The 12,126-nt window shown below is 33.6% G+C and overlaps 1 protein-coding gene across 1 annotated transcript; it reads left to right on the top strand.

Moving 5' to 3' along the window:
* The first annotated feature begins 2,849 nt into the window (after nt 1-2,849).
* LOC109077159 (cysteine and glycine-rich protein 2) lies at nt 2,850-11,419 on the top strand. Its single transcript, XM_019092773.2, has 6 exons — nt 2,850-2,912; nt 6,386-6,505; nt 8,034-8,202; nt 9,139-9,268; nt 10,369-10,462; nt 10,982-11,419. Exons 2-6 carry the CDS (start codon nt 6,394-6,396, stop codon nt 11,056-11,058), a joined length of 582 nt encoding a protein of 193 aa, XP_018948318.1. The 5' UTR covers nt 2,850-2,912; nt 6,386-6,393; the 3' UTR covers nt 11,059-11,419.
* Nucleotides 11,420-12,126: the final 707 nt, after the last annotated feature.

Genomic DNA, 12,126 nt, shown 5'->3' with positions numbered 1-12,126 from the left:
TGCTGCATCTCCGAAACAATGGGCAAATTCTTTCCTAATAATTTTTCTTCTGAGATTTTGATATTAAAATAATCACTGTGTATCAGTGAAACTGTATTTGAACACATGGAACCATGACATGTCTTTTAAAAGTTTTATTTTTATTATTTTTAACCTAGAAATGACAGTTTCAGCATGGTACAATCTTATAATAAGGCGAATAGCTTATGTTTCTTTTTCCAAACGTTTGTTCTGGAACTGTGTTGGTGAAGCGGATACAAAATTAAGAGAGAGAGAAAAGAAACTTTCAAATATCCAAAAACTCCATAAAACTTTGAAAGTTGTGAGTTGTAACAATTAGGTGATCTTGGACCTTTAGTGCATGCCTTTGTAGCCTAGATTTCATCTGCATTAAATACAATATGGCATCAAACCTATTGTGTGCCATTTTCTTTGCATTTAAGACCCATATTTAACAAGAATTACACTTAAGTTTAATTCCTAGGGTTAAGAGTTTATTTAAATCACTAAGTGTTATAATAACAGTGAGCATGCCTTAGCAAACACCCCTAATTAGAAGTGTGTGTGGTCTGTATTATCGTTTTGTATTATTATCTAATCTAGACCCACATAGTATAGCACTTTCAATGTTCATTAGTGCTGCTTACACACAAACACACCTGGCAACCTATTTTATCATCATAATAAACCCTGTGTGAATAGCAATAACCTGCATTTTGTCATTAACAGGCCAATAAACCTCAGAAAATACTTGATTTAATACTTGAAATAATCATGTCTGAGACTAAAAAATTACACTTAATTAACCAAACATTGTGGATAAATACCACAGGATTTGTAAATATGGCACAGGACACAGTCTGAATGAGCCGTCAAACAGCTGATGACCTTCCAGAAGCTCTTTCATGGGTAAAAAAGCTCACGTCAGAAACAGACACATGCACAGAAACCTAAATAAGCAAATCCAGAGTCCAGTTTTACCATAAAATGAGGACGGACAGAAAGCAACATCTGTTTTTCATTCCCTCTTTCTTTCCAATCTTGCGCCGTTCACTATAAATTCCTTCTTTTGGTGTTATATGCATTCCAGATGAAGGCCTGGATGAAGAAACTGGAAGAAATGACAGCGTACTTCTGCGCTGCTGTGTTACTACACATAAAATACCAAAATGTGGTTTTAAAATATCAGAATATGGAATGTGCACAGTACAGTGTTTTATCATTTTAACCTTGCAAACACCTTTTTTTTTAATGCTCTGTTTAAAAAAGTGTGCAAATAAATGACACTTGGCTATGTTTATACAGTGACATTAAGTGTCCAAATATTGTCTGCGGTCAAACCTGGACAATTTTATTGATGTCAAAGTGTATCAGCTCCCAAAATGACAAGTGATGCATGCTGGGTAATTACAGGAGCTGATTTCTGAATGGCTTTAATGAGTCATTCATCAGGCCTCTCTCCCACACACATTCTTTTACCACCACACCTCACACACCGCAGACTGAAATTGTCCTCAACGCTTAGTTAATTAATATAATTAATGATGTCTGTCTGTGTGTTATGGTGGAACCGTCAACATTATTAATATCAAATGTGTGTTGGGTGCAATGTTCTGTTCTGGCCCTTAGTTCTGTTCTTAGTTCTGTTCTGGCTTATTTCCAGGTTGAAGAATGATGTGGATATACAAACATTCCATTTTAGAATTCACAAACATTATATGAATGTTACTTTTGAATGTTCTCAGAGAGTTCTGAAACAATTAGTAACATTTGAAAAATGTTAGACCAGCATCCAACTAAAATGTGTCAGAAAACGTTCTATGAATGATGTATAAGTAGCATTTTTGTGCTAAGGTTTTAAACTTTATTAAAGATCAGATAACGTTGAACGAACGTTACTGGAAGAACATTGACAGAACCTTGCCTTGTCAATGTTAGCTGGCTTTCCTTCTTTCTTTCCAATATATATATTATTTATTTATATATTTTTATACTTTATAACTATTTTGAAGGCATGAATATTTTTCATTCTTAGAAACCGTGTAATGGCATGCAACAAAATGATTCTCTTGATAAAGTGATTCTTACCTCATCTATTTTAAATGGCAAGCATTACAGTATAAAGAGCATTCATCTTCTCTGGGTATCTTCTCTGACACATTACAGGCAGCATAAATGAAGTAATAAACACAAAGCCTTTTAAAAGGGCTTAAGATAAACACTCAATAGTGATGCATCTCAGTCAGTGTTTGTCTCCACTGCACAAAGCACATATATGACAGTTTTATATTCTTAGTGTACACTACATATAAATAAATGAAGACTTTAAAAGTTAAAGTGAAGCATAAATGGATGAATCAGTTCACTACTATGACACCATAATGTGCGTCAAGTACGTAAAGTAACACGTGTGTGTGTGTGTGTGTGTGTGTGTGTCTGTGTGTGTGTGTGTGTGTGTGTGTGTGTGTGTGTGTGTGTGTGTGTGTGTGTGTGTGTGTGTATGTGTGTTTGTGACATACCAGGACACAACTTTGTATAATGACATGGGTATGACACAGGTATTACAAGGAGAGGGTGACTTATGAGGACATAACCCATGTCCCCATTTTTCAAAACGCTTATAAACCATACAGAATAAATGCACAAAGTTTCCTGTAAGGGGTAGGGTTGGTGTATAGGGCGATAGAATATACAGTTTGTACAGTATAAAAACCATTATGCCTATGGAATGTCCCCACAATTCACAAAAACAAACAAGTGTGTGTGTGTGTGTGTGTGTGTGTGTGTGTGTTTAAAAAAACACTCCTCCTTTTCTTCCTCTGTAATTTCGTGATGACATTCCAGCCTGTTCGCTGAAGTTCGCACGCACAGGAGCAGTTTGGGAATCTGCTGGAAGACACGTGAAAGCTCAGGTAAGAGCCTCTTATACAGAGTAAAAGTGTAATTACTTAAGCTTAAAATGCGTTTCATGTTGAATCGAGTTCATGCAGTTGGATGAAAAGTTTGGGAACTCCGCTAAACATTCATAAGAAGTTCGTTTCGAGTTTGAAAAAGTGTTTTTTATTTTTTATTTTTATATAGATGTAGTGTCAGTTCTAAAGTATTTAAAATGAATAATTCATTCTTGGTAATACTTAAAATTGACATAGCTACTATTTGATAAAACCACAAAAAGATGCGCTAATTTCTATTTGTTGCTTATTTAATATTTATCTGTTTAATATTTTACATTTAATATTTATCTCTGTCTAGTACTTACGAATTTAATATTTAGGCTACGTGTTCAATAGCTGCAATGTGCGTAACTAAACATGCAAACGGATGAAATGTTTATCATCGGTAAGTATGCAATTTGCATGATTGATACAATTAATTTTCTTAAACTATTATATGCACTAATAAAAATAAGTCCTGTGGCAGTCCTTATCATATTCATATTATTCAGTGTGTTACTGCTCTATACATTGGGGAATATCGTGATATTCTGTATTATGTTAGTGTTAAAAACAGTGGCATTATCATGCATTCATGCTACTTTTTCTAATGTCCTCAGATTAACACAAGCATTAATACTCTTTAACAGTCGAGATCTTAATATAAGACACGTGCATGCATTCACACATGGATACTGATGTTGGTTTGAGGAACCTCTGAGGCCTTGAGATGCTCGATTGTTCTCTCTTCATGTCTGGACGTGTGTTCAGACTGTAATCACTCTTTTGTAATCATGCTTCATTTATTAATATTCAGATGTCATTTTACAGAGAAAAGCTCATGTTTTCCTAGAGAGCTGAAGCGATGACTGAAGTTTATGAGCACTTAGCCATTTTATTTGAATATTGTTGGAGAGGTCTGTTATCATTTTATTTGACTAGAATAACTGAGCAAATTGAACTGACCCTCTGAAATGTCTTGACTGCTTTTGCCTTTCACTTCCAGACATTGTCCTTTTAACAAGAGACGCATTGGCTCTGTTTAACTCTCCATTGTCCTGTAGCTCCTGGTGGTCTCGGTGTGTTTTGATGTTGGGGTCTCCCAGTGCCGGCGCTGTGGTGGGGCATTCGAGGGCCGTGCCCCCCCTAGCGGTCATTGATGCCCCTCCTACAGGCCATGGCGTGGCCCAAAAAAAAAAATCCCTTTTAGTTATTATTTTAATATTAAATGTTCAAACTGTAACTTAAAGTAAATAAAATAAAAATAATGGGGAAAATGCATAATTTTGGTTGCTCATGGCACGTTACTAGGCTTCGTCATGGTGAATGCTTATTGGTCGCCGAGTAAACTTGTTACATTTGATTTGCAGCGCGTGTGCAAAATCCATTTCAAGTTCAAGAACAGTTTGTCCCGCTATATTATAGACAGTTGTTAGCAGCTAATTAAAAAAAAAAAAAAAAAAAACAGGTGAATTGTTGATGAATGTTTGTGGGTTCTAACTGCATTTGTGTTTTATACTTCTTGGCTTTCTGTAAAGATATACGGGCTTATGTCATTTCTGCTTGGTGCGTGCATAAACTGTTGGGAGGTGTGTAACCCAGGTTAAAACCAAGTATTAGCATAAAGTAATAGCAGAAAATACATTTAATTTTTGTCCTTTATTTATTTTGTTTAGAAAATGAGTCCTTTAGAGTATTTAAAGTCCTTGAAACCCTAAGAAAAACGGTGTTTAAAGAAATTATTTTATTTGTTGAAGCACACTTTGTATTTTCTGTATTTTATTTTTTCCATTTCCTGTATTTTCTTTTCTTTTATCTATTTCTCAAGTTCTACAGAATTTGCATTCTACGCCAATCAAAAACTACAAAATCAGTTAAAACCTTATACCCTGTGTGAGTGGCTCATTATTGTTGTGACATCCTTATTCTCTGCAGGCGAATTTTAGTCTTCTGTTGGTCCATACCAGACATTTGTGTGATGATGTCCAACTCGTTTTATTAAGAAAAAAAGCCTTAAGTTTTTCAGAAACATCTATACGAAAACACTTTGTCTGATGGGGACATTTTTTTTGCCGGTTTTTTTCAAAGCTTCAAACTGATTCAGTGTTTTATTTTTGTCGTCGTAATTTTGTAAATTATTTAAGTATAAAAAATATATAGCTATTCATTGTAGGGGCCAATTTTATGTTTTTTATTTAGCCTATATTATATTTATATTATTATTTTCTGTCCTGTTCTGTTGTTTAGGCTATCTGTTCTGGGCCGGGTTTCCCTCGATGTAGCCTAGCATATCTTAGCTCTTAAAAGCGCTCTCTACGTGCAAGGTTATAAACGTTAGCCGCAATTCCTCACGCGTTTCCCAAAAATGTAGGCTACTGAACTCATAGAACGCGAGAATGAGTCGCTGTCCATTCGCTGACGTGCTGAACTAGGCTATACTAACCTTATATTGAATCGTATTCTGAACGTTTAAACCTAACAATCGTCATCTGTTGTGTATTAGGAATCAAGACAGGTATTAAAAAAAAAAAAAAAAAAAAAAAAAAAAAAAAAAAAAAATTTATATAATGACATTTTATATAGATAGATCATTGGAGCTAACATTATAGGGTAGAATGTCATTCTATATAGATCATTGGAACCGTATCCGGTCGGCAAAACAGCAAATTTCAGCGCTGTCTTCTGTTCCTCTTTTAGATAAAACCCCAAGTCTAAAGGCCCGTTCACACCAAGGACGATAACTATAAAGATAACGATAAAGATATAGTTCTAAAAATCGTTTTCAGTATTAAAGAACAGCAGCGTCCACACCACAACTATAACGATAAAGACAAAGAAAAACGATATCGTTGGAATCACTTTCAAAACGTTTTTTTTTTCCAGCTGATGAACGATAAAAAAATTGACAGCCAATCAGAATCCATCCTGTTGTAACGCGCTCGAGAATTTAAAGCGCCAGACGAGCGGCGCTTAGAATAAACAGAAGATATCGTTCGCTGGTGTGGACGCTAATATCGTTATCTTTATAGTCATCGTTCTTTGTGTGAACGGGCCTTAAATCTTTCATTGTCATTCTATATAGATCTTTTCAGATTTAGGTCTGGATTTCCATGCTACTATGATGTTGCCAATGCGTCAAAAAAATATTTATCAAACGACAGTGCCCCCCCGCCGATGATCCAATGCCCCTCCAGTAGATCTGCTCTGACGCCGACTCTGGGGTCTCCAGACGTCTTCAGGGTGTTTACCGTCTGTAGTTGGTCTTTATTAGTCCAGACAGATGAAGTGTGTTTTTATCTGGTCATAAATAGTGAAACACTTCACAACACGCCTGTAGACGTCCAGCACACCTGGACATTCTCCTGAGGTTGACCTCTGAACTTCGCAGGATGGATTTGTTTCCCTTTAAAGCTATGATACTCAAGAGTTAATTGTATTTTCTCTTTTCACAGTTTTCATCATGCCAAACTGGGGTGGAGGAAACAAATGCGGTGCCTGCCGCGGGACGGTGTACCACGCTGAAGAGGTCCAGTGTGACGGGGGCAGTTTTCACAAGTGCTGCTTCCTCTGCAGTAAGTAAAACACAACACTTTACTGTTCAGGTGAATCTCACGATAAAATGTCTAGGGCACATTTCACCCCAAAATCAAAGAAAAAAATAAAGCAGTTATATTTTGCATTGCAAAAACTGAGCCTTTGTTTTCATGACAATTAAGCATGTTTTCATAATTTAATTTAATTTAATTTAATTTAATTTAATTTAATTTAATTTAATTTAATTTAATTTAATTTAATTTAATTTAATTTAATTTAATTTCTCACGATAATACGTCCAAAATCAAAGGAAAAAATAAGCCATTACGTTTTGCATAACAAAAACAGAGCCTTTATTTCCATGAAAATTAAGAAAATTAATTTTCTCCTCCAAATTTCATTATTTCATTTTATTGTATAATTTTTTATTTTTTATTTATTTTTTATTTGATTTGATTTGATTTAATGTGATTTGTAATGGTCAATAGTTTTGGTGGTTATTCACATTACTGCAAAAAAATAAATAAAATAAAAAATAAATACATTTTAAAACCAGCAAATGTATACATTATGGTAATAAAATTTTTAAAAATGAATAGAAATGAATAGAAATTGCTATATAAATGCTGTTGCAAAAATGCAATGTTTAAAATTCTTTAAAAATATATATTTTTTTTGGGGGGGTGGGGGGGATTTGAAGTTACATAAGAACTGGGCAGATTTTGTGAAAGCATTTTTTTATTAAAATGAAAATAAATATTAAAAATGTAAATATTAAAATTTAATTTCCTCAATATTCAGTGATATTTTCCTGACTTCATTTGTCCTGCAGTGACCTGTCCAACACCAGTGCTGTGTTTATGAACTCAGATGTTTTTGTGAGATGTCACTATGGCTGAACGCACATGCTTCACATTAGCGCTTTGCTACCAGAACGATAAAAACAATGCGGCCCACATGAGTGGTGTTTATTTGCAGTGGGCCACAAAAGCCATTCTGTTCAGAGCGAGACGATGATGAGTTTAATGAGCCCCGAAACCCTTCTGTCCCTCCATCTGTGTTTTCACCGCATCTCCTCTATGACTAAAGGCTGTTTGCAGGAGCTTGCTGGTCAAATGTGGACAGTCACCTGATGTTTTTACGGGATATATAATGAGAATGATGGAGTTCAGGGATATTTTGTTCAGCCGAATGAATAATAAAGGGCGTTAACCTCCCTGCTGTGGATTTGTGTTTGTCATTCCGGGACAATGTCTCATACTAAGCCAAAGTCAGCTGACAAATCAGACTCAAAATCACATGATAAACCCATTGCATTCTAGCCTCTAATCGTGGGGTTAAAATGATAGATTATTAGCAGTGGCATGACTATTATTATTGCTCATACTTTGAGTTAAAGGTTTAAGTCTCTAACTCCAAGAGAGATGTGTAACCTGCATAACAACATGATAAAACCCATTAGCAACCATATATCTGCACTTTAGCATTGCAGCAGTGAGTTCTGCATGGAAAAGCAGCTCTTATTTTCTTAAGAAAACGTTCAAATCGGTGTTTTCTCTCCTCCAGTGGTCTGTAGAAAAGGGTTAGACAGCACCACGTTGGCCATCCATGAACAGGAAATCTACTGCAAGTCCTGCTACGGTAAAAAATATGGCCCGAAAGGATATGGCTACGGTCAGGGAGCAGGAACGCTCAATATGGACCGCGGCGAGAGACTGGGCATCAAACCAGAAGAGTGAGCATTTGCATTTTTCATTGATTTTCATCCAGAAGTTTCTATGGTGAATAAACTGTATTGCACTGTAACTAGATTATAATGTAGTTGTAAAATAATGAATGGTGTGGACATAATTTATTGCATACGTGTCATATTGTTATGGTACATAAACTATTCATCAAATGTTTCTCATCAAGGTTGTATACAGAAAATTGTGAAAGACTATTTCAACTTCAAATAACTGTTTTGTAATTTAATATATTTTAAAAAGTAATTTATTCCTGTGATCAAATCTGAATTTTCAGCATCATTACTCCAGTCTTCAGTGTCACATGATCCTTCAGAATTCATTCTAATATGCTGATTTGTTGCTTAATTATTATAAATTATTATGGGTGCTCAGTTAATAATAATGGTTCTTATTATTTCAGTGTTGAAACCTGCTTAATATTTATTTATAAAGAATTTACAATTTTTACAATTCAAGTAAAAAAAAAAAAAACTGAAAAAAATGATTTCTGAAGATCATGTGACACTGAAGGCTGGAGTAATGATGCTGAAAATACAGCTCCACATCTCAGAAATAAATTACATTTTAACAGATATTTACATAGAAGATAGTTATTTTAAATTGTAATAATATTTCACAATTTTACTGTACTTTTGATCAAATAAACACAGCCTTGGTGAGCATAAAATCATAATTATTCCAAACTTTTCACCAGTAGTGTATTATTATAAGATCTCTAGCAGATTTTGTAAAGTCGTTTTGTTGTGGAAGCAAATCCGTCCTCTGGTGTGTTCAGGCTGGCGTCAGGTGATTATTGTTATGAAAGAATCTATTATGCAAGCAGAGCTCCTCTTCATACTCACCCGACACAAAGCAGCTCATTCAGGGCGCCTCGTTAGGCTGCTCTCCAGAAAACAGCATCTGACCTCTCTGTCTCCTACCAGAACCCAAACTCACCGACCCACCACCAACCCAAACCCGTCCAAGTTTGCGCAGAAGTTTGGCGGCTCGGAGAAGTGCGCTCGCTGTGGAGAGTCTGTGTACGCTGCAGAGAAGGTGATGAGCGCTGGGAAGGTGAGGCGACGTTAGTATGTGCTGTAGTACTTAAATGGCATCAATATCAGTCTTTACTGTCCTCATCCACATACTAGTATCAGTGCACGTCAATACAGTACATTGTTACAGCAATAATAGCAAACTGTTCCCAATCACACCGACACTCAAATATTTAGAGAATTAAGAAACATGTTTATTAAGGTTTCTTGATATTTGTTGCTCTAGATCAGTGGTTTTCAACCACAGGGCCAGGGATTTAATATAATTGATCTAATATAATTACTTCATTTAAAAGCAAAACAACAACAAAAAACCCTAACTTATTAAAATGAAAAAAAAAAAAAAATTGTAGTTAATTAATTTACCTCAGTTTTTGTTAATAATATATATTAGTATATATATATATAATAAAATTATATTATATTAACATTTAACTATATATATCAGGGTTATTACTGTTAACTAAAACGATAAAAAATATATATATATTTTTAAAAAATTAATTTAATCGTGTTGCCATATTTCTCATTTTTGTTAAGACTGACTTAAAGTACTAAAATAACTAAAAATAAAAAATAAAATTATGAATTTATTTAATATATATGGTTATTTTATACATTTGTATATTTTCAATTTTATATATATTTGTATATTTTTTCATTTCAATTAATGTATTTTGTTTCAAGTTATGGATTTTTAAAAAATGGTTTTAGTTAATGATAATAACCCTGATATACATTCAACTAATAAATAAAATATTACTACATGCGTGTTATGCATAACTGATCAGATCATAATTTCTCACTCTGTTGCGATCACACACACAGAGTGACATCACCTGTATTATTCACTCAGACGTCACCGGGTTCAGAAGTTCACCTCCGGTTTACGGTTTGACACTTTCTTTGTCTTCAAGAGGGTTTGCAGATGCTCGTACAGATCCGCTGCCACAAAAACCCTCTTCAGCAGATCCGAGTGTGAAGCGTTTCGCCCAGTTTCTGTCTTTCTCGGTTTAATCGCCAGGAAGTCATGAGCACTTGATGTCAGTTGGTTGGATTCATCTTTTCTTTATCTGAGCTTCATGACGGCATGGGTTTCTTCTCTCGTCTTTCTTCCAGCCGTGGCACAAGAACTGCTTTCGCTGTGCCAAATGTGGGAAGAGTTTGGAGTCGACCACTCAGACGGAGAAAGATGGAGAAATCTATTGCAAAGGTCAGTTTAATTGGGTTTGAAACTCCTGATCTAAATGGTCAGTGGTCATAGACAACATTAAAGGGATAGTTCACAAAAAATTACAATTTGCTATTAATTTAATCACGCTCGGGCCCATTGAATAATTAAAATAAAAAAAGTCTTGCATGACCTGAGGATGAGGAAATATATCTATATATATTCTTTGGAGGGGCAAACAGTCCCTTTAAGATAAAGAATGAACTGAAATATTCCATAAAGCATCGTGACCAGCATCTGAAGCTCATGGTTTTGAGGCCAGTGTTTGTTTGTTTATCTGTCACATACATGCAGGATGTTCCTCTGATAACAGCGAGCAACATCAAAACCAGAGGCTGAACAACTCGATTAACCAGAAACCCTTGAATGATTACAATCGAGAGATTACAACATTTAGTCTGCTTTAATGACGCAGCATCTGAACTGAAAGCTCATCAGTTTTGAAGCAAACCTGATCTATGACACATCGCTCACTAATTCACTACAATTTCTTTTTTTCAGCATGTTATGCAAAGAACTTCGGACCAAAAGGATTTGGCTACGGTCAGGGAGCAGGAGCACTGGTTCACGCTCAATGATAGTCAGGACTTTTCCATGTTTCTTTACTATTGTAACACAAGGTTGTTACTAATTTCAAAAGAAGCAAAGGATTATTTTGCATAAAGAAAAAGGACCATTAAGATAAAGGCCATTAAGTGTTATATTTTCATGATAACTAAGCACATTTCCTCTCCAATTCTCATTACCACAAATGCAAAACATTGGTTTTAAATAATTTAGTACTTAATAATATAATATAGTGTTTAATATAAAATATAATCATTTGTTGATTTTAATAATCATATTTGTTTCTGTAATACAATAAAGTACTGTGAATTTGGGAAAATGTCAAACCAAAAAAAAAGAAAAAAAAAGAATTATATATAAACAATGGCTCTAAGAAATGAAGTTAATTTTCTTTATGAAAAAAAAAAAAAAATAATAATATATATATATATATATATATATTTTTTTTTAAATATTGTTCATAGAGGACCATTAAGAGTTATCTTTTCATGTCAATTAGACAAATTTCCCCCCCAAATTCTCATTACCATAATGTAAATCATTGCTTTTTTAAATTATTTATATTAAATAATGTAATATATTTAATATAAATTATTTTATTTTATATAAAATTATTTTATATAATTTTTTTTGTAAAACAACAAAATATCTACTGCATTAAAGTAATGAGAATTTAGGAAAATGTATATAAAAAAAAGAAGGTAAATTTAGTTCATTTTCTTTATGCAAAATATTTTTTTAACCCTTAAAAAAGTTAGTTGTTTATAGAGGACCATTAAGTGTTATATTTTCATTACAATTAAGCACATTTACTAATTATAATTACCATAAGGTAAAACACATTTTAAAAATACATTGATTAAATAATAATACAATGAAGTATTTAATATAAATTATTTTACATAAATTGTATACATTTGATTTTAATTAAAAAATGTATTACAGTAATGAGAAAAAAAAAAAAAAAAAACGGTCCTAAAAATAAGGTAAATTTTCTTTATGCAATATATATATATATATATATATATATATATATATATATATATAATATATATATATATATATATATATATATATAT

The sequence above is a fragment of the Cyprinus carpio genome, chromosome A4 (assembly GCF_018340385.1).
Source record: "Cyprinus carpio isolate SPL01 chromosome A4, ASM1834038v1, whole genome shotgun sequence".
NCBI lineage: Eukaryota > Metazoa > Chordata > Actinopteri > Cypriniformes > Cyprinidae > Cyprinus > Cyprinus carpio.
This window is presented reverse-complemented; position numbering and strand designations above follow the sequence as displayed.